The 21,489-nt window shown below is 53.6% G+C and overlaps 9 protein-coding genes across 9 annotated transcripts; 6 read left to right on the top strand and 3 right to left on the bottom strand.

Moving 5' to 3' along the window:
* Positions 1 to 264: 264 nt before the first annotated feature.
* On the top strand, positions 265 to 1,119 carry LTHEOB_694 (uncharacterized protein; the record flags this gene model as incomplete). Its single annotated transcript, XM_035516250.1, has 1 exon — positions 265 to 1,119. One exon carries the CDS (start codon positions 265 to 267, stop codon positions 1,117 to 1,119), a length of 855 nt encoding a protein of 284 aa, XP_035369453.1.
* Positions 1,120 to 2,515: 1,396 nt separating this feature from the next.
* Positions 2,516 to 3,873, top strand: LTHEOB_693 (Alanine racemase; the record flags this gene model as incomplete). Its single annotated transcript, XM_035516239.1, has 3 exons — positions 2,516 to 2,689; positions 2,769 to 2,882; positions 2,950 to 3,873. 3 exons carry the CDS (start codon positions 2,516 to 2,518, stop codon positions 3,871 to 3,873), a joined length of 1,212 nt encoding a protein of 403 aa, XP_035369452.1.
* Positions 3,874 to 4,609: 736 nt separating this feature from the next.
* On the top strand, positions 4,610 to 6,358 carry LTHEOB_692 (Cation diffusion facilitator 1 protein; the record flags this gene model as incomplete). The annotated part of the gene is made up of 8 exons (XM_035516228.1): positions 4,610 to 4,691; positions 4,746 to 4,795; positions 4,855 to 4,899; positions 4,967 to 5,114; positions 5,168 to 5,248; positions 5,306 to 5,388; positions 5,452 to 5,841; positions 5,915 to 6,358. 8 exons carry the CDS (start codon positions 4,610 to 4,612, stop codon positions 6,356 to 6,358), a joined length of 1,323 nt encoding a protein of 440 aa, XP_035369451.1.
* Positions 6,359 to 7,623: 1,265 nt separating this feature from the next.
* LTHEOB_691 (Cation diffusion facilitator family metal ion) lies at positions 7,624 to 11,544 on the top strand (the record flags this gene model as incomplete). The annotated part of the gene is made up of 5 exons (XM_035516217.1): positions 7,624 to 8,249; positions 8,308 to 8,971; positions 9,045 to 9,447; positions 10,458 to 10,467; positions 10,524 to 11,544. 5 exons carry the CDS (start codon positions 7,624 to 7,626, stop codon positions 11,542 to 11,544), a joined length of 2,724 nt encoding a protein of 907 aa, XP_035369450.1.
* Positions 11,545 to 11,648: 104 nt separating this feature from the next.
* LTHEOB_690 (Pyridoxal-phosphate dependent enzyme) lies at positions 11,649 to 12,747 on the bottom strand (the record flags this gene model as incomplete). Its single annotated transcript, XM_035516206.1, has 4 exons — positions 11,649 to 11,902; positions 11,959 to 12,305; positions 12,355 to 12,584; positions 12,643 to 12,747. The coding sequence occupies 4 exons, from the start codon at positions 12,745 to 12,747 to the stop codon at positions 11,649 to 11,651; spliced, it is 936 nt and encodes a 311-aa protein (XP_035369449.1).
* Positions 12,748 to 13,352: 605 nt separating this feature from the next.
* On the top strand, positions 13,353 to 14,458 carry LTHEOB_689 (NmrA-like family protein; the record flags this gene model as incomplete). Its single annotated transcript, XM_035516194.1, has 4 exons — positions 13,353 to 13,457; positions 13,506 to 13,735; positions 13,807 to 14,153; positions 14,205 to 14,458. The coding sequence occupies 4 exons, from the start codon at positions 13,353 to 13,355 to the stop codon at positions 14,456 to 14,458; spliced, it is 936 nt and encodes a 311-aa protein (XP_035369448.1).
* A 2,582-nt stretch (positions 14,459 to 17,040) lies between these two features.
* On the bottom strand, positions 17,041 to 17,887 carry LTHEOB_688 (Short-chain dehydrogenase/reductase SDR; the record flags this gene model as incomplete). The annotated part of the gene is made up of 3 exons (XM_035516183.1): positions 17,041 to 17,721; positions 17,777 to 17,802; positions 17,857 to 17,887. The coding sequence occupies 3 exons, from the start codon at positions 17,885 to 17,887 to the stop codon at positions 17,041 to 17,043; spliced, it is 738 nt and encodes a 245-aa protein (XP_035369447.1).
* Positions 17,888 to 18,868: 981 nt separating this feature from the next.
* LTHEOB_687 (Short-chain dehydrogenase/reductase SDR) lies at positions 18,869 to 19,804 on the top strand (the record flags this gene model as incomplete). The annotated part of the gene is made up of 1 exon (XM_035516172.1): positions 18,869 to 19,804. One exon carries the CDS (start codon positions 18,869 to 18,871, stop codon positions 19,802 to 19,804), a length of 936 nt encoding a protein of 311 aa, XP_035369446.1.
* Positions 19,805 to 20,263: 459 nt separating this feature from the next.
* Positions 20,264 to 21,352, bottom strand: LTHEOB_686 (ToxD-like zinc binding oxidoreductase; the record flags this gene model as incomplete). The annotated part of the gene is made up of 1 exon (XM_035516161.1): positions 20,264 to 21,352. The coding sequence occupies one exon, from the start codon at positions 21,350 to 21,352 to the stop codon at positions 20,264 to 20,266; it is 1,089 nt and encodes a 362-aa protein (XP_035369445.1).
* Between the last annotated feature and the right edge of the window lie 137 nt (positions 21,353 to 21,489).

Below are 21,489 nucleotides of genomic sequence, written 5' to 3'. Positions count from 1 at the left end.
TCCGCACCTTCCTCCCGTCAACCATTCCACCAAAATCCAACCCCACCCGCAAACGACGCGCATCGCATCCGCTTACTCCGAGCCCCCCTTGACCATAAAACACCACCAACAACCACCATGCCTCCCTCCTCCCTCACCCTCCCCACGGCACCGCCGCCCTACAATCACGCCAATCCAATCCTACGATAACCCCGCACCTCGCACCTCGCAACAAAACCACCAACCAACAAACAAAACCACCACGCAACAAACCACCAACAAACAATGCCCCCCAAATCCCCCACCGACCTCGCCACCCTCGCCCGCCAGCTGCTGACCGACGGCCCCGTCCGCACGCTCCCGACCACCAAGCGGCTGCGCGTGCAGCTGGGCGGCCGCTTCGTCGCCGACACGACGCGTGGCCTCTACGTCTGGGAGCACCCGTACTACCCGTACTACTACCTGCCCCTCTCCTCTCTCGGCGCCGACACCTGGTCCGTCGTCAAGAAGGTCGAGGGGGGTGCCGCGAACGTGCTGCGGCTATCCGGCGGCGCCGCCAGTACGGAGAGGGTGCTGGCGTTCGGGGAGGACGTTGGTGGGAAGGACGCTGGGGAGGTCGATGGCGGGAGCGGTGGGGTTGTGGCAGGGGAGAGGAAGGGCAAGAGCGCAATAGAAGCGCTGCGCGGCATGGTGCGCATCGAGTTCGGCGCCGCCGACGCCTGGTTCGAGGAGGACACGCGCATCGACGTGCACCCCAAGGATCCCTTCAAGCGCATCGACATCGTGCACTCGCAGCGGCCCCTCAAGGTCTTCGTCAACGGCAAGCAGGTCGCGCACGCGCAGTCCGCGTACCACCTGTTCGAGACGGGACTGCCGCCGAGATACTACATCCCGCCGACCAGCGTCGATCCGGCCGTGCTGAGGCCGAGCCAGACGAAGACGAAGTGTCCGTATAAGGGCGAGGCGGAGTATTATGATGTCGTGGTCGATGGAGAGGTGGCGAAGGATGTGGTGTGGTACTACAGGAATCCGACGCAGGAGAGCGCGTTGATTGTGGGGGCGTTGTGCTTTTATAATGAGAAGGTGGATATTGAGTTGGATGGGGAGAGGCTGGAGCGGCCGAAGTCGATCTTTGCGTGAGGGCTGGAAGATGGGGAATTGGTTATATGGCTTAACCGGATGGGACGAATGTCATCGCTTTGGGTATGCTCTCGTATCTGGAACAATGTGATCTACTGCTTACCACAAAAGGTATCAACCAGATGACGCGTGCGCGGCTTTTCGTGTGCTTTACAACCGATGGGAACTCCGACACGATGCCGTACAAGTACGTGAAGATACGTCTTGGACTACAACAGATCATGAAGCAGTATGGAACTCCACACACATCCACCAAAAACGGGCTATGTGTCCGTATCTCTCGGTTGAATTCAAGAAAGATCCACGCGACACTAGTGCGATACGGAAGGGACTCAACCAGATGACATGCTCAGCGGTTCTTGGACTCTACAACCGATGGAGACTCCGACTAGACGCTGTACGAGCGAATAAGACCTTGGGCTAAAGAAGATGACAAGTCAGTACGCCACCATGGAATAACTCTTGCCGGTGTTGGATTCGGGATCTGGATTGCAGTAGCTAAGGTCGATAAGTCTAGGCAGTAGCTGGGCAGCAGAGTCCGCTGGCTAAGCTACGGTGAGCTTAAGGCAGCGGACCACGTCCGCGGTTTTATTGACCAAGTGAATAAGATTTATCACTGAAGTCTAAGAAAATACTCTGAAGAAGTAAGGAATGACATCTAGGTACTTACAAAAACGATAGCCGTGAGACTGCTCTGAAGCATAAACCCTCTGTAGCAGCCTCTTCAACTAGAGACAATAGGGATCGATCTTGCATAAGTAGGCTGTCTAGAAAATAATAAATTCATCTAAGCTTTTTTTTTTCTCGAAACGAAAGTCAAGGCGCATTAGAAGTTCAAAGACGAGGCCGGCTCTATTGGAATTAGATAGAGTAATAGTCGAGGCATCCATATGGATGTAAATGTGCCAGGACAGAGATTCTGTCCTCTGGTTTTGTTGCAATACGAAGTAAACTGGCCTCGTATGTGCGGACAGCAGAATTAGTCACCGGCCCGCATTCGGCGGCGACGGCGATCGGCTGCAAGTGTAGATGCCGATTCAAGGGAAAACACCAACAGAACCCATCGCGAAGCTCAAGATCATCCGGAAAAGGACACATGCGACGTTTTTAGACACCAGGAGACTGTAGTGCTCATTACACAGCTCGAATGCTACGAAACTCGAGCAAATTTGCCCAAAGATGATGGGCGCAGGTTTACAGAGACGCTCTGCCGGGCCGAAGATGGCCAATGCCGCCGGCGCGAAATGGCACCCCACGCGGCCACGACTATCATCACAGTTCGGGTACCCTGCGATCCCGAACGTGTCCCGCACTTGCGGCATCGCTTCCCGACCCCACCTGTTAAATACGGCCAAGCACCCCGGACAAAGGAAGACAACTACACAAGTCTACAGCCATGGTCGACGTCTCCCAAGACTACCTCAAGAGCTTCATCGGCCGCCCGGCCCTTGAGCTGCCCACCCCGTCTCTCGTCCTCAGCAAGCCCGTCATCGAGAAGAACTGCAAGAGACTGCACGATGATGTCAAGAGCTTGGGTATCGGCTTCAGGCCTCATGTCAAGACGCTGAAGGTGCGTCGGTCACCAGCTACCGCAGGACCCTGGTAGTCTTGAAGAGTCGACGCCGCTGACGAGAAAAAACACCACGCAGTCCGAAGAAGTCACGAGACTAATGCTCGGCGACGTGTCTCGCGGCGCCGTCGCCTCCACCCTCAGAGAAATCCGCGGCCTCCTCCCTCTAGCAAAAGAAGGCCTCCTAGACGACGTACGTCCTTCTTCCTCCCCTCTCCTCCCCCACCAAGCCCCCCACGCACTAACACGTAAACCCGCAGGTCCTCTACGGCCTCCCCATCCGCCCCGCCGCCCTCCCGGAACTCACCACCCTCTCCACCTCCCTCAAAATCCTGTTGATGCTCGACCACCCCTCGCAAATCACCCACCTGGAAGCCTTCGCCGCCGCCCAGGCCACAGCCGGGACCCCCGCACCCGTCTGGTCCTGCTTCATCAAAATCGACATGGGCACCCACCGCGCCGGCATCCCCCTCGCCTCGCCCACCCTCCGCACCCTCGTTGCCGCCGCCGAAGCATCGCCGGCCGTCCGCATCCACGGCTTCTACTGCCACGCCGGCCACGCGTACGCGTCGCGCACGGCGGACGCCGCGGCCGCCGTGCTGCGGGATGAGGTCGGCGCCGCGGTCGAGGCGGCCAAACTCCTCTCTCCCGCGTCGCGCCCGGCGGACGACAAAGCCGTCGTGAGTTTCGGCTCGACGCCCACCGCGCACGTCGTCGCGTCGCTGAAGGCGGAGCTCGAGCAGCAGAATTTGGCGTTGGAGTTGCATGCCGGGAACTTCCCGGCGAACGACCTGCAGCAGCTCGGCACGGGGTGCGTGGAGGAAGGGGATCAGGCGGTGCGCGTGCTGGCGGAGGTGTGTTCGGTGTATCCCGAGCGCGACGAGGCGCTGGTGAATGCGGGCGTCATCGCGTTGGCGAGGGAGCCGGGCCCGTTGCCTGGGTTTGGGAGGGTGGTCGGGCGGAAGGAGTGGAATGTGGGGAGGTTGAGTCAGGAGCATGGGATTTTGGTGAGGGAGAAGGGGAAGGGCGAAGGGAAGGAGGTCGAGGAGGTGTTTGAGGTCGGGGAGAAGGTGTGGTTATGGATTCAGCATGCGTGTATTACGGCGGCGGCGTATCCGTATTATTTTGTTGTGGATGGGGAGGATGTGGTTAGGGATGTGTGGGTGCCGTGGAAGGGGTGGTGAGCGGGCAAGGCCGGGATTAGCTGAGGCGCTTGAATGGTGATGTGTAAAGTGATTTTGATAATTGTATCTACATGGCACATGTGAAAGATAAAGTGCTTTCTCCCTAGCTTAAATTTACCGCACGACAAATGACGTAGGGATCATGTGAATGGGTGCAGAGTGTGGTTGCACTGGTTGCGCTATGGATCTAGCTTAACCAATCAATATGGGAACACAACAGAAATCTTAAATAACCTGGTTTGAGGGACTCCTACATCGTTGTCATTACTCGGCATTCTTGAAGATGGTTTCACATCCGGGGTAAATACAAATCCAACAAAGCTTCAGAGCACTGGGGGAAATAATGCCCCCCTGCGCGTATCATGTCCACCTCAATCATCTCGTCCGATCTGCTGATTTGTTGCTCACCGCAATCACACCGCATTATTCGGAGAACCTTCCGGAGCGAGTAGATGCAGAATGCATTTGACGTCGGCGTTCGGAGCCCGGAGTTCGGGATACATGCAACATGACATGTTTCGAATGACGCGGAGCTGCACCCATGACAGCACCCAATAACGGCTATTAAGCCCCTACTTGTGCATATCTAGCGCGTCGGGTATTTAGAGTGAAGTGGCAGGTGTTGGCGCAAATACAAATACAAGCATCGGAGACTTCACTGCAGCCACCCGTCCTCCTTGCTCGTCCTCCTTGGCGTACTGCAGCTGCTTCTTCTCGAACGTGTACGGTCTTCGCAATGTTCAAATCTCTGACCCGCAAGCAGCGGCTGTCGCTGACGATAGCCATCTCGTTCACCTTTTTCGTTGCTGAGATCTCTGGTCTGTTTCACTTGCGTCCTATCGTTTCGTAGCGCTGACGATCTTCTCCCATAGCCGGCTTTTACACCAGATCATTAGCACTCGTAGCCGATGCCTTCCATTATGTTAGTATCTTTCGCGGAATAAAACTCTCTGGGTAGTAAGTATTGACGTAGGAAATCAGATGAACGATCTCATTGGGTTCATCGTAGCGCTCGTTGCCGTCCAAGTAAGCTACACAGCCAAGCCCTCTGCCGCTTTTGCTTACCACACACTAAACTAACCGTTTCCGGCAGGCTACCGAGCGCGGGCAATCCCCGCAAGGCTTCTCCTTCGGCTGGGCGCGAGCTCAGTTACTGGGTGCCTTCTTCAACGGCGTGTTCCTGCTCGCGCTCGGCGTGAGCATATTCCTGCAGTCTATCGAGCGGTTCATATCACTTGAACGTAGGCGATCCCTGTATCTACGCCATGTTGTCACATGAACTAATCTTTTCCAGACATCAACAACCCCATGATTGTCTTGATAATCGGCTGTGTTGGCTTAACTTTGAATATCATCACTGCCGCTTTCCTTCACGGTATGCTTACTCCAACACAATATCGTTCGTGCAGCACTGACAAATGCCAACATCAAGAACACGACCATGACCACGGTCACGGCGGACATGCTCACAGCCACGACGTCTCCGGTGAGCAGGCCGACGCTATGGAACTACCGGTAAGTTCAGCACCAAAGCACTCCACTTCGCCTCTCGCTAACTATTCCGCTCCCATATCTCAGGAGGGCCACGACCACGCCGAGCACCTCCACCTCACAGCAGAGCTGAAGCCACCGGGCTACGACCTCGGAATCATGGGCGTCGTCATCCACGTCCTGGGCGACGCCTTCAACAACATCGCCGTCATCGTCGCCGCGCTGATCATCTGGCTCGTCAAGTCCGACATGCGCTTCTACGCCGACCCGGCGCTCAGCACCCTCATCGCCATCATGATCCTCGCCTCTGCCATACCGCTCAGTCCGTCCCTGTTCCCTATCCCCCCCCAATTCCTCCACCTGCTCAAACGGCACTACCTAACGCGCACTTCTACAGCAAAACGCAGCGGCACCATCCTCCTCCAAAGCGCGCCCCCGGGCGTCCGCATCGACGACGTCAAGCACGACCTCGAATCCGTACGTTGAACCACCCCTCCTACCAGCCCCTGCCCCCTTTCCCCCGCCGGACGCAGAGCTGATTTCAAAATAGATCCCAAACATCCACTCCATCCACGAACTCCACATCTGGCGCCTCGACCAGAAAAAGGCCATCGCCTCCGCCCACGTCGTCGTCAGCGAAGACACGTCCCTCGCCGCCTTCATGCAGAAGGCGCAGACGGTCGCCGAGTGCCTGCATGCGTACGGTATACACTCGGCGACGCTGCAGCCGGAGTTGGTCGTGCCGCCGCAGTCGCAGATGGTGGTGAGCGGAGGGGGAGAGCAGGGGGTTGGAAAGGGCGGGGAGGGGGGACAAGGAGAACAGCAGGTTGTTGAGGTGGGAGCGGAGGAGGGAGAGGTGGTGGTGGGGGGAAGTTCGACGGCGGCGAGGACGGCAGGGCTGAGGCAGCGGACTATGGCGACGCAGGGAGCGGGGTTGGCGGGGTGTCGGTTGGCGTGTGGGAATGTTTGTGAGCCGTTGATGTGTTGCAACTGATCTGAGAGGTTGTAACTGTTGCTCTTCATTGTCGATCTGTGTACAGCGGCTGTCTTACTACCCCAGTCTCGTTTCTTTCTCACTTATTGGGGTGTGGTGTAGGCTTATGCTGTGTGGGTAAGAGCTGATTGGGTATCCAGCGATTCATGCTATTTTTTCGGCCGACCTGCTTGCCAATTTGTCACAAAGGTCACTTCCTGAATTAAATTCTATTTTTACCTAAGCGGTTTACTGACGATCAAGCACTCTATACCAACATGCGTCCTGTAAACGAAAAGTTGAAGCCATGATATCAGGCGATATTTTGGCCCCCACATGCAAGAAGTGCCGCACTTTAGTGGAGACACAATGTCCTAATATAGCATTCCTGTGAATATCATTACTTCTACCGATACACGTGATTTTCGTAATAGAAAAAGATCATCCTGATGCCTATTGTCAAGACCAACCTGCTTGTGTCGAATGATGTTCTACGTTTGAGCATCATAACGAGGGAGTTCCATCCACTGGATTCTATGCGAACCAGCTTTGATGCCCAACATAGACAGAATTCATATTGTTTCCGTCTTGCCGAGCAAATTATCTCGGGCCGATCAAGAAACGCTGCGGATCGTGACGGCTCATCGTCGTTGCAACAATTTCGACTGCTGCTGCGTCTTTATACAAGATTGATAAGGCTAACAAGAATACAAAGTAGGCAATGAGGCCGTGTGGGGGCTACAGTGCTGCTGAATCTGGGGTAGAATTCCGAACAACTTATATAGACCGTAGATTCGTAATTTCTTCAATTTTTTGTGGCGCTCGGATGATCCCCCACTCAAGCCTCATGGTCTCGGCCTCGACCCTCACAACTTGACTACTACATACTTCTCCTGCACCTTGAATAAGGGTACTTCGATCTTGACCATATTCGCATTGAATACGTCATGGCCTCACTGGGTCCATATGACGCCAGCATCTACACGGGGACCTGGACAAATTGGGCCCATGGGAGTGTTCTTGGCCTGACGTTAACCACAACACATCGTGACGGGAGCTTACTCATCGCATTTGTATCTCTCTTTGTAACAGTCGTTGGTACCAGCTTTTGGAGAATCGGCTGCTTCATCATCCACCGTCTCTACTCAACCGACAGATCTTGCGATGGGCTATACCATCAGCGGCAAGCGGTGTTGCGTAATGCAGCAAATGGAGCGACCGGCCTTTGGTCCTTTCTCTGGATTCTTCTCGCATGGCGCAAGACCGCAGAAAGCCCCTACCGTCAAATGCTCCCACCATTCACATTCGCATGGGTCACGCTAGCAGTCTTCGCTGTCGCCAGTACATACTCGTCTCGGATCTCGAGTATCACCGGCAACGAGGTGCTTCTCGCGGGCAGAGGTGGCTGCAGCATGCTTGAGTTCACGGCGGGGAGCGGGGCTGCTGAACTCGTCTTCTACCTCCCGCCTATATCGAGCGCCCTGTCCGCGAGCACCGAGTATGTGCAGCAGTGCTACTCCGGCAACAGCAGCGGTGCGTGTGGAAACTTCGTGAGAAGCAGCATCCCCACGAAGGTCAATCAGACCGCAGCTTGCCCGTTCGACCCCAAGATCTGCAAGACCCAGGACTCCAACATTCTGCTCGATACCGGATATCTCGATACCCGAGACGATTTTGGCATAAATCTGAAGAAAACCGGGCGGTTTTCGTACCGGCGTGTGCTGCATTGTGCTCCATTAGTCACGGAGGGATACCAAGCTAAATTGAGCGACATCAACGCCAGCGCTGTACGGCAAGACGATGAAATGTTTTATTTCTACGGGAACACCGTGTTACACAACTATACGCATAGACACCCAATCGGAAAATGGTGGAAGAACTTTTTGCAAGAAGAGCCGGGTTTTACTGTTACGTCAGTCGAGAACCCCCCCATCCCTCCAAGAACTATCGCTAACAGCGTTTACATACAGAACGATAGGTGCCACGACTCTCAATGGGAGCTGGATTAAGGGCAGTCTGTGGGGATGGGAGCCGATCGAAGAACTGCGCCGACCGGATTCCGAAGTTTTCATCGTTTTCCTGTCCACCAACCGTTATCCATTCGTTGGCAACTCGAGCGACATATGGTACTCGGCCAACACCCCCGTTCCCGACGAAGATTCCAAATGGACCACCGTCCCGCTTTATCAAAGCGACGAAGCCGCATCTCCTTTGGGCTGTGCAGAGCAGCATCAATACTGCAACCCATCCCTGCCCGACGGGGAGAACTGCACGCCGCTCTTCGGGTCCGTGGACAACGTCAACTTTTCGATGCTCTGGCCAGACTATTCCGAGTTCCACATAGCAGGATGGTTCGCGAATATCCCGATCAGCTTGGATACTCGCACTATGATGATCACTTCGATGGTGAAGGCGGGGTCGTTGGATTCGCACTCGGGAAACGGATGGGGCTTGCAAGGCAAGATCGCGGACGACCAGTGGCAGTTGGACGTTCAGAAGTGGCACAACATATCGTTGGCCAGAATTCAACAGCGGTTCGTCGATACGACGACGGGCTCGTCGGATCCTACCCTGCGTGAGATGCTGTACCCGCCGCCCGACGAAGATTATCGCGCACAGTCATGTCACAGCCAGGTACGAATATTTCACAACAACCTCCTCCCCTTCACCTTCCCCCAGAAAAAGACAAACACTTACAGCACCCCAGCTCGTCCGCAGCACCGCCTACACCAACTTCTCCATCCTCGGCCTGACCATCATCTTCGCCGTGGGCGGCCTCATCATCCTCCTCTCCTGGCTCCTCGAGCCTCTCACCGCTTGCGTCCAGCAGCGCCGCCGCCGCCGCCGCCGCCGCCGCCACCACAACCAGCAGAAACACACCTACTCCCGCATCGAGTGGAACGTCAACGACACCCTCCAACTGCAGCGGCTCGCGCACGAGGAAGCCGGCTTCGGCTCGTGGCGCCACTGCGACGAGGGCGTCCCCGTCACCAAGCGCGGCGATCAGCTCGGCGTGATAGATATGGAGGATCTGGCGCATCCGAGGCTGAAGGCGCCGCCGCCGCTGCCGGCGCAGTTGGAGGAAGTTGCGCTGGAGGATGTGGATGGGGGTAACGGGAAGTTGGGGCAGCAAGGGGGCGGGGATGGCGCGTCGGTGTGAAAGAGCGCGGCGAGCTGTAGTGGCGTGTTGACTGAGGGGAGAGAGAGAGAGAGAGAGAGAGAGAGAGAGAGAGAGGGCAGAGAGGGTGGGGGGCGCCGGGGTGGGGTGGAGGAGATGCGAGGCCCGCGGCGCCGCTGCGGACGTCGCTGGAGGTTTGGGAGGGACGGAGATGAGCATTTTCTTTTTTGAAACGGCGCAAAGGAGTTGGCTAGCCAGATGTACTATATGTAGATTTAATACTAATCGAGTGATTTGCTCTTCCAATAGCTACGCAGTAGATATAGAACGCAGTTGTTACGAGACTTGATAGACTTAAAATTCGAATGGCTTCCTGCTATGTATTGTCGACCCAGTTATACAATAAGCTTGGTATCATGGACTAGTATCATTACTGGTACTTAAGGCCTCTTTGCAGCTGTATTCTTTTGCCTGGACTTTGAGAAGTGAAATGCTAAATAGCCCGAGAAATCTTCTGCACGGAAGCAAAAGGAAAACTAACAGGGACGAATAGGAATAATTCGAGCTGCTAGGAACGGCTAGTGAACAATGTTTCATGAGTCGTACTTAAGATAGCTTGGTTCAATCAGTCTCGATTAGTGATCACGCACGAGTCCATCCTTGAATAGCTAGGCTACTGGGCGCCTAGCCCAGTGGGCACGCATGGGCCTCACCAAAATAATACGTGCTCAGTCTGTGCATGCTCGAAGCTCCACATTCCCATAAAGGTGCCTGAAATTCGATTACCCCCATTCTTCTCGATAGCGCATTATTCTCTAGAGTCATTCACAATGAGCATTCTACCTTCGACAAACATCTATATGAGGCATCTTAGTACCAGAGAACTCGGAAACTCCGAACAGTCTTCATCAGAAAGCGGACTAGCCTGGCTGACGGACTCAAAACCAAGGAAGCGATGTTGGCTAGCCAGACCAGTGCTTTTCATTCTCGCTGCCTCCGTAGTTAGTGTTCTGTAAGTTTCCCCAGCTCAGATAAAGGCGGAGAATTCTTCGTGCTGATAAGCTCTAGGCTGTGGCTGTTGATCGCATATGTCAAGATCAAGAGCCTTTTGAGGATATCCCCCCAACCGAGTGATTATTCCTCAATCTCCTCCCTTTGGCAACAACCATCCGACGCGGTGCCTCTTATCGAATTTTTCTCCGATCGCAACCGCAACTCCGAGGTCAAGCCTCTCCCTTGCCACTCGCACAATGATTACTGGCGCAAGGTTCCGCTCTTCGACGCTCTCGCGTACGGCTGTGCCAGCGTCGAAGCCGACATTTGGCTCCCACTGCCGCCGGCCGAGGACCGCGTGGAGTTTGGGGAGAAGATCGTGAACATAGAACTACAGGTTGGCCATGTCCGAGACGAGCTGACGGTCGACCGCACGCTGGACAGTCTTTATCTAGCCCCGCTCTTTCGCATGTTCTACGAGCGGACCTCGCCCGACGACGGGTCCACCAGCGGCATCTTCGAGTCTTCCCCATCCACGACTCTCGTCCTCCTTCTCGACTTCAAGTCCTCCACGGACCCGTCCGCAGTCTGGCGGGCGCTACAAATCCACCTGGTCACCTTCCGAGAGTTCGGCTGGCTGACTCACTGGGACCGTGAGCAGAATAGACGGATCACCAGACCTCTGACGATCGTTGTGACGGGCGATGCGCGATTCGAGGATGTTATCGCATCGCCCTACAGAGATGTGTTCTATGATGCGCCCTTGGAAAAGCTCGCCACCGACAGCCGCTATAACGCGTCAAACTCGTATTATACAAGCGCTTCACTAGGAGCGCTGGTAGGGAAGGTTGGGCTGGGACGTAGCCTGAACGGTGCCCAGATGAATAAATTGGAACATGCGACGGGTCTCGCGAAGGAGAAGGGCTTGGTTTCAAGGATCTGGGGCACGCCGTCATGGCCGATAGGGACGAGAAATAGGGTGTGGGAGCAGATGCTAGAAGTAGGTGTTGATGTGCTCAACGTGGACGAATTCGAGACGGCCACGAAGAAGGACTGGCGATTGTGCAAGGTTGCAGGGGTTGACCTATGCACATAGCGGCGGGAACAGAGCGTTGTCAAGTGTTGGCCAATGCCAACAAGTTCATCTTCCTACATATCAACGAAACTGTCTGGATACGATCCTACTGTTGTCAGACCTATCTATTTTCCTTTCCACGCCTGGTCTAGCATCTCCTTAACGGTCGTGACTTTGATGCCGGGGAACCTCTTATTCAAAGCGTTTTCCGTGGGAAGGTCAAAAACACCCCTCGTTACCCACAAGCCAAACACCGAGAACAACTTCTGGACCCACTCCTTCGGGAAATACGAGTAGGCAGCAACTTGGCCCGGCAATTCGGTAATTTCACCCTTCTCAAGCTTGTTCACGCTGTCATAAGTGACAGTGAATTTCTCACCTGCGTATCGCTGTTAGTAGTTGCTGGGCGACAGTCAATAACCTCTGAAAGCGTACCTCGGGCCTCCTCTGCCAGTTGCACGAACTGCTCCCATGTCATTTTGTCGCCGATGACGATAGTATCCCGGTCCCATTTTTCAAGGTCGAGCGCGGCAACCACGAACTTTGCGACATCGAGCGAGTACGTGAAGGTCATCAACTCCTTGCCGGTCCCGGGAATCGCAGCCCTCTTGTTGGCCATGTCGACCACGAATGTTGTTTGCGGTATGTACGTCTTTACGTGGGGCATACCGAAGTACTCCAAGAACCATCCATTGTTGAAGGCCGTCCACTCGAGGCTAGTCTTCTCCAGCTCTGCGTAGGAAGCCACATGCTGATAACCGTGAGGGAGCATGTTCAAGAATCTAGGCTTGTCAGCCCACATCACGCCGCTGGGGATCTAACACCACTCACTCTTCAGAAGGACGCACGGCCCACGCGCTGACGACGAATCGCTTCGTCGCCAAGGACTTGTCGGCTGCCTTGATGAGGTTCCTCTGGGCTGTCCCGACGCCATGGATATGGAGGGCGAGCGCCGAGATGACGGTGTGGATTTGGTGACTCTCCAGGACCTCGGCCAGGTCATCTACACTCTCGTAGTTCACCTCGATAATCGGCAGGCCCAGATCATTCCCAGCCGGGATCTTTTTGCGCTCTTTATCAGCCCAGTCGAAACCCTGCAGACACCGGGCGATTGCTTACCTTTCGAGACAGTATAACGGCTGCATGCCTCGGGTCATCCTTGATCGCTTCGACGATGGCACGTCCGACACCACCAGTGCCTCCAGCAATTGCGACGTTGACCATTGTGTAGAGTGGAAAGGTGATAGGTTGATGCTTTACATTCCTTGCTTCAAGGACAATTGAATTTGAAAGATAAATAAGTGGGATAAAGAACGGGGAATCTTCAGTCAATCTATCCGGTGACGGTGGTTGAACAACAACGGAGAGATCATCCCGTGTCAAGACGGGGTCGGAGGAACAGTAGGTCCGTGAAAAGTGGTCAGGTCATCTCCTATTCATCGACTGATGACAAATTTAAAGACCAGGAGAAGCAAGAACGGGCGCCAAGGAATCTATATGTGCGTACTACACACGGCCGCCATCGCGAATACTCGTCCGTCAATCGTCCGCTGCTGATTAAGCCCACTATTGCCTGAGTAGATACACAAACTAAACGAGGGGCACCTGTCGGACTAAACCTATTGCCCAACTCACGAAATGTGGCGAGAGGACGGCTGGTTAGCGCAGCATCGTATTCGGAATTTGATATCCCATGAATACTGATCAGTCCGCGTTATCTACTCACGACTTTGAACCGCTTGTCCTGTCTTATTAGTTTATGAACGGTGAATTCCTCAGTAAGAGAGTGAACTCAAGATAACTTCCCGACATAACGCACACTCGCAACCATGGTTGCCATCGCAGTTGCAGGGGGCACCCGAGGCATTGGCCGCGCCATAGCCGAGACAATCCAGCGTCAGGGCAAGCATGATGTGAAGATCCTGAGCAGAACGGTAGTATTCCCCTGCATCGGTTCCTAAACAGCCTTCTGATTTTAGTAGGAAAATCTCAAAGTCGAGTCTGAATCTGGCTGCGAAGTCATCCCGGTCGATTACGACAATGTTGAGAACTTAACCAAGGTCCTCATTGAAAACAAGATCGACACAGTGATTTCGACGCTCTTCCTGACAACCACCGGCGCGCCTCAAACAAATCTCATCCATGCCTCCGAAGCATCTCAGTACACCAGAAGGTTTATTCCCAGTATCTGGGGTATCCCCTACACGAAAGAGTGAGTCCACACCACCATATCGGGCCTATGTTCTCAGACTTTGATGGTCAATTGACGACGTTGCGCTCTAGCCAGCTGAAGAATTTCCCCATCGGATTAGCCAAGCTAGAAGCGCTGGAGGCGCTCGAGAAGAGCTCGCTGGAGTACACCCTCTTCTACGTGGGTTACTTTCTGGACTTCTGGGGCCACCCGCATGTGAAGACATATCAGCTTCCGAACATCATCGCCGTCGACATTGAGCATAACGTAGCCGCAATCCCGGGCACAGGAGACACGCCAGTGACGTTCACGCACACGTTCGACGTCGCAGAATTTGTCGCGGCCAGTCTTGAACTTCCTAAATGGGATCGGGAGAGTTACGTCATTGGCGAGACTGTTACCTGGAACGAATTTGTGCGGATCGCAGAAGACGTGAAGGGTATGTACTACACTGCCTACTAACTGGCTCAGCTAATATTGTCGGCTATAGGCACGAAGTTCAAGGTCACTTACGACTCTCTCGACCTTCTTCGGTCTGGAAAGGTGACTGAGCTTCCCTCTCATCTGTCGCTGTACGAACACATGCCCAAGGAAGAGATCCAGTCTATCTTTTCTGTGTTTGGGATATGGTTCCACGAGGGGCTCTTTAATCTGCAGCCTAAGAAAAGACTCAACGATGTCTTCCCTCACATTAAGGCTTACACGGTAAGGGAGCTTCTTGAATCAGCGTGGAAGGGTAGATAGACGTTAAGATTATGCTCAAACGGCGTTTCTTTTCTCTTCTCTCTTAGACTGTGAAGAAGATAGGACGTCTTACAAATTCTTAATGTCAAGGGTATCGCTACTAAGGCGAGTCGATTTAGTGTGGACTGCACTGTGGCCCGCTTGAGCCGAGACTCGTCAATGCATTTGTGAAATCACAATTTCCATTAGATTTGTAATCCCCAACAGTTATCCGCACCCCAGCATGTGCGGTTATTAGCTTGCCGAAAGGATCCCAACGGGCTCCTCGCCTGTCACCTCTCCTGGACGGGGCAATGTTCACCCGTCTCGGACGCCAAGGCTATAAAGGACCCGCTAGAGATGCGAATTGCTCCGCACCCAATTTTTGCAGCCGATACGGTTGTAGTGGTGCCTCAGTTTCAGTTATGCCTAGCTACTTGAGATTTTATGTAGAAAAACACAAAACGCTATTAGATGAGAAGATCTTACAAAGAACCTAGCATTACGCCAGCTTAGCTAACCGCTTGTCTAAATGCTATGGGTGCATTGAAAAATCCTGAGAAATGGAAAGCAAATGGATCGATGTGACAAAGGAGTTTATGATTGTAAATTCGATTCAATTCGATTGTATCTTAAAGAGACCGGATATCTATCCCAGCTTGAGCACTCTCAACCAGTCCCCCAATCTTTTAAAAATCTCTTACACTATCAAGGCCAACTTGACAAATTCCTCAACATCAGCCAGCAGATCTTGCGGCTTTGGAGAAGCCGCAAAATGCCGACCATCATCATGCTGCCTATACCAAACCGCATTCGCTGTTGTCTCAACCCATGCCTTGGGTATTGGCGCCAGATCCATCTGGAACTAGCAATATCCCGCGGGCTTCTCGCAAAATTGGCAACGGAGCTCTGCCTCCGGGGCGAAGAGCTCTCGATACGGATAGACGCTGGTGGGGAATGTGTCAGTCAACCAGTACAGAGACACGCACGAAAGGATCGTGTCTAGCGGCAATTTCGTTGTCCGTCTACTCCAAGAACATCTCGGCGATCCACGCGAGCCCAATGGTGGCGGGGCGGATGGCGTGCTCGAGAGCGTACGCGTAGCCGGTCGCAAAGAAGCGATCGCCGCGTTCAAGCGTTCAAGCGTTCAAGCCGCCTGAGCTCGGCACCGTTAACAGCGGAGCCAACAACCCCGTCAGGCTTCAGCATTGGGTTGAAGTTGATATGAATAGCGTTGCACTCCAGATACGTGGTAACCAGCGTGCGGCTGATCACGCTGCCGATGTGACATGTCACCGCCTCGGACCATGTATCCGCTCTTGTCGAACCCCAGATCGCAGAGGAGCTTGTTCATGACACAGGTGCTATCCCTGTACGCCCAGCCCTTGTCCTCCGGCGGGCCGGCGGAGAATGCGTAACCCGGGAGGGAGGGTATGATAACGTGGTATGGAAGCTCGTCCGCAGTAGGGCATCGCTCCTTGAAACGAGACAGTATGCGCAGAAATTCTAGAAAGCCGCCCAGCCAGTCATGGAAGAATGCAATAGGCACGGCTAACGGGTTGGTTTAGAAGATGGTCACGAAATGGATGGAATACACTTTGTTATCACCATCGGTCATGTCGAGCTTATAGTGTGAAAAGCTGTTGATGAACTTCTCATGCTTGCGCCTTTTCTCCCAGTTAGACAATACTGAACTGTGAACGTAGCGCGAGGACGAGAAGAGTTGCATACCAGTCGAAGCTTCCAGTCCATGCCGTATTTGCTTGGGGCAATTACCAAACCCAACTCTTTTTTCGTAAAAAATCCCAAACCAAACTATCACCGGCCAAACCCAACAATCGTCGGCCAAACCCAACTTCTTCACTAAAATCTACCATTTTTCAACCGCAGCAGAACTTCAACGAAATTAAACTTTAAGTACTTTCTTACAACTATAGTAATGGCTAAGCTCCTGCGAAAGACCCTAGTAGCGGAGGGGCTACGGAAGGAAAGGGACGATAAACAGGCAGGAGAGTAGCGGTGAGTCTACCTATCTTGCAGACTTGTCCCCGGATTCCGTCCGCAAATTGGTCAGCTTCGCGGAGGAACGCGAGTGCCGGATCCGAAATACTGATTAGTGATGCTTTGGAGCTATGTGTAGATGGTCACTGGACGGGGGGCTCCATAGCATGCCGTTGAAATGACCTCTTCCTCTGGCTGAAGAAATGGGCTCACCATGGATTCCAAAGACACTTTAAAGCTCAGACCTGGCTGTTCTCATACGGGCTACGTCCATATTCCTCGCGTTTGCTACGGTGTAGTTAGTATCGAATTATGCCCACGTCTTCGCTTGTGGGTTCGCAGGCGGGGGTTTGATGCTGGGGTCTGGAAACGCCTAACCATTTTGCTAAATCCACATCTGCATCTAGAGCGGATCTTCAGCTGACTGAAGTGTTGCATTCAATCGCAAAACCACGAATATTAGACTAGGTTCTGAAGTGCAAGAAGGTCATGTGGTCTGAGGTTTAGAGGCTATCCCAACGGTATGTGCTAGATATATTGGCTACTATTGAAAGACGTACCCACCCCTATGACGTAGATTCAACAACCAAGGCTACAATGATTTATGCCATGTAAATGCCTCCGCCAGCTTGAATAGTCTGCCCAGTGATCCACCTGCTTGACGGCTCCGCCAGCACTGCCACAGAAAGTGCAATGTCCTCCGCCTTGCCCAGTCTGTGTTCCAGAGGAGTCATCATACGCTGCATCTGGATGGCCTGATCAGAGCCGGCTCCCTTGGTTGCACGAGCCATCATATCCGTCTCCGTAAGAGCAGGGGCGACGACATTGACCGTGTGTCCAGCCGCACCAAGCTCTGAAGCCCAGCCTCTGGTCAGACCTTCGAGCGCAACTTTAGTGGCGGAATAGACGCTTGAACCCGGATGGCCGATCCTCCCCAGAATTGAACCAATGTTGATGATACGGCCTGGGCCTCGGAGGTGTGGAAGCACCGCCTGCGTCATGAAGATAACACTGCGAACGTTGACATCGAAGACATCCGTGTAGCCCTCGACAGTAATCTCTCCAAGCGGCTTGGAAAACTCCACACCGGCGTTGTTGACAAGAATGTCGATAGAGTCTCCAAATGCTGCAGTGGTTTCGGCCACGACCTTGGCCGGAGAATTGAGATCGCGTACATCGGCTTGGATCTTGATGGCTGAAGATCCATTATTGAGGCTTGCGATCTTCTCGATCACTTCATCTGCCAGCTTCTCGCTGCTGGGAGACACAAAGGTAATAGCCACCTGGATTATTTGTCAGAACGTTCATCTTTTCTCGTTCGTATATGGCTGCTCTCACCTTCGCACCACGCTTTGCGAGCTCAACTGCAGTCGCAGCACCAATGCCTCGCGATCCTCCTGTCACAATTGCGACCTTACCGGCCAGGGTCGATTGGGGAGTGGACGTCATTTTCGGAGAGAATGAGATTGTGTGTGATTGTGTGACTTGTACGAACGAAACTGTTGGATCTTAACACAACACATGGTGTCTGCCAGCACCTTTTATGATATTTCGGGAACAAAGCAAGTAACGCTACAGCTATCACCAGCTCGCTTCAAGAAGCGCATAGAAGTGAACGATCGAATCGTTACAAATCACTCGGGTTTTCGCGTTCGGGTACAACCCGAAGCGTGGTTCGACGTGGGCCGAGGAAAGGGATCGTGCTCACTAATCGGTGAACCAACCAAAAGTCGGCCGTGAGTACACGGGACAAATTTCTCTCACGACTCCCGAGCGCGGAGCAACAATCTCTCCGACAGATCTACGTTCATGCCCCGAGCGTATGCTAGAAGCTTCGGCGCAAGAGCAAGCGGTGCAGCCTTGGAAACCGGCACAGGAGATGCAGCGCGTCAACCCCTAATCCGCCACACACATGTCAAAAATGCGCGAACGGGACACTTGGAATTATTTTAGAATGCCTGCCGTTGTTCGTTACCGAGTATGCTAGTGAGCTTATTGTGCACAAGGTATACTCCGCAGTCGTCAGGACTATCCAGTCAAATTTACTTTATTACCCTCTACCTAACAGCTCATATTACGCACTAAAGTAGCGTAAGGAAGACTGTTTATCCCTGACTTTCATAAGACGTGATTTTCAGTGGCTTCAATCATACCTCGAGCCCGCGGATGCGGCACGATAAACACGCCGAGAGATAACGGTATGTGTTCGCTTTGTCATGGTTGTGCCCTTCTTCCAGTTTCTTTCCAAACCGTTAGCTGTAACTTAGTAGTTTGACTGCCGCAATATATTAGCATTGTGGGCGTTCTTTGGGGATTTTTCTCATAAATTTCAATCCCCACGGCATAGAAATCTTTGTATCCCTCGGTCCTCCTGCATCTTACATTTATTACAAACCTCTTCCTCAAATCGAATCTCTTGAGAACGGAAATATGCCTCTGTTTCGCAGATCCGTCGTCTTTGACCCCAACAAAAACATTCCCGATTTGTCGGGAAAAGTCGCCATTGTGACAGGCGGCAACAACGGTTTGGGAAAAGAGTCGATACGGCAGCTGGCAAAACACAATCTCGACAAGATCTACATGGGCGCGCGCAGCGAGAGCAAAGCCAAGGCAGCCATCGCCGACATCAAACGCGAGATTCCCAACGCCAACGTCCACTTCCTGCCTGTCGACCTCTCATCCTTTGCGTCGGTCAAACACGCCGCCGCCGCCTTCCTCGCGGAGAACAAGCGCCTAGATCTGCTGTTGAACAACGCCGGCATCTTCGCCGCGCCGCCCGGGCTAACCGAGGACGGCTACGAGATCCAATTCGGCACCAACCACATGGGCCCGGCCCTGCTGACCAAGCTGCTCATGCCGGTCCTGCTGGAGACGGCCGCCCAGCCTGGCAGCGACGTCCGCATCGTCAACATCAGCTCGACCGTGTACACATCCGCCCCGAAGCCCGGGCTGCTGCTCTCCCAGAACAAAACTACGCTCCCGGACCTGGGCATCGTCGGGCGCTACGGCCAGTCCAAGCTCGCCAACATCTACTTCACCCAGATGCTGGCCGAGCGTTATCCGAGCATTCTGTCCGTTGCCCTGCACCCAGGCGTCGTCAAGACGGGCATCGCGGACGGACCGAGCGACCAGCCGCTGTTTACGTGGCTGTTCCGGTTGATCGGGAAGGTTGCGTTTGTGGACGTTGCTACGGGGGCGTTGAACCAGCTGTGGGCTAGTACTGCGCCACGCGGCGATGTCAAAAGCGGTGCGATGTACTTTCCTGTAGGCAAAGAGCATGAGGGAAACTCGATGATGCGAGATCGCCGCCAGGCTGAAGAATTGTGGAATTGGACAGAAGATGAGTTTAAGAAGCACGGCTACTAGAGCACGTGTGATCGAAACGCACCTGATTTTTAATGTATATAATCTTTTCATTGATCTTTAGTATAATCAATCAGAGAGTCAAGTAGTAATTCCTTAATAACGTATCCCACCCAGTTTTGCATGCGACCCAGATGTGCAAGTTCCAATCATATCACTGCTGATTTTCCCCAATTTGAGCAAAAATTTGACGAGCAAATAAGAGTAGTTCAGTACGGCTGACAAGACGTATACTTGCATATTTGGGTCGCATGCAAAACTGGGTGGGACACGGTACCAATAAAGACTGACGTGTTACATGATCCATCAGAGCAAAGCAGGCAATATAGGCGAAAGAGACCCTTCCGTACGCTGCACGGCTGGAGAATATACGCAATGGACATGTCATTAGGTAGGTATTTGAGTGCAGAACAGAATTATCTACTAACTAGAGCTGCGATAGCGTGGCGAACGAGAATAAAATCAGTTAGAATATTTTACAACAAGCTTAGAGCCTGACACCTTTCCCGCTCGGAGCTGGTCCAATGCTTCCGTAATCCTGTCAAAATTGCCGTCTAGCACCTTCAGTGGCGGAGGCTTGATATCACCGACGTGGTTCGGCAGACTAGCGTAGAAACGAGCGAGGGCCTGGCGATCTTTTTCCGAAGCCGGGTATTTCGGACCAATTGGTGGGAGCCAGGCAAAAGATCGGCCCAACAGTTGGAAGGACATTATCATCTGAACTTCGACACCAGGCACTTTCGTCTTGCCACTGTCGAGGAGCGTAATGACTTTTCCGCCCCTCTTTTTGATAACGTTGGCGCAGAAATCGGTCGAGCTGCCTTCAGAAAAACAGTCCAAAGCAGCCGTGATGTCAGGGAAGGCTTTTGTGATGTCGCGGATAGCCGTATCCGATCGGTAGTTAAAAACATCGTCTGCACCATAGCGCTTGACCAGGTCGAAGGAGTGGGGCGACGCAGTGGTGACAACTGTGTAGCCGGCTTTCTTTGCGATCTGGATGGCGAACAGGCCCACGGTGCTGGACCCGGCGTAAATGAAGATTGGGGCGCCTTTCCTTTCCGCCGTATTCGTATCCGTGATTTCGTCCACCCAAGGAACGCCCAGATGAAGGTTAAGGGCCTGCATGGCCGTCACGGCTGACACACCGTAAGTTGCCGCTTCCTGGTCGCTCAGTCCCGCCGGGACCTTCCACACCAGGTCTGCTTCAGCTTTGACGTACTCGGCGAATGCACCATAGTCGCTGCTGACTCCGCCCTGCACGAATCCAGCTGCACGATCGCCCACTCGCCAGTCTCCTGGTGCATCCGCTCCGACCTCGACTACCTCACCGGCAAAGTCGCAGCCGGTGAGGCTTCCTGCTGGAGCGATGAAATCGATGAACTTGTAGTCGATTGGGTTTATCGCGGTGGCCCGAACCTTGATCAGAACTTCCCGGCTTGAAATGGTCGGCTTTGGAACTTCTTTTATCTTGGTGCCCCGTCCGATGGATTTGCCCGACGCCAAATTCGCAAACCTGTTGATGATGCCGCGATCTGCAACGATGGCCTTCATGGTGTCGACAGGAGATGGTGTGAGTGGTGTGAGGGATTGCTCAGACTCTCCACATTCGCCCAACCATTTTTAAAACGCGATCCGGCGTAATCCAAATTGCCGTCGGTCTCACTTGAGGCCGAAGTCACTCGAGGCCG

This window comes from Lasiodiplodia theobromae, assembly GCF_012971845.1.
Source record: "Lasiodiplodia theobromae strain AM2As chromosome Unknown scaffold_2, whole genome shotgun sequence".
Taxonomy (NCBI): domain Eukaryota; kingdom Fungi; phylum Ascomycota; class Dothideomycetes; order Botryosphaeriales; family Botryosphaeriaceae; genus Lasiodiplodia; species Lasiodiplodia theobromae.
This window is presented reverse-complemented; position numbering and strand designations above follow the sequence as displayed.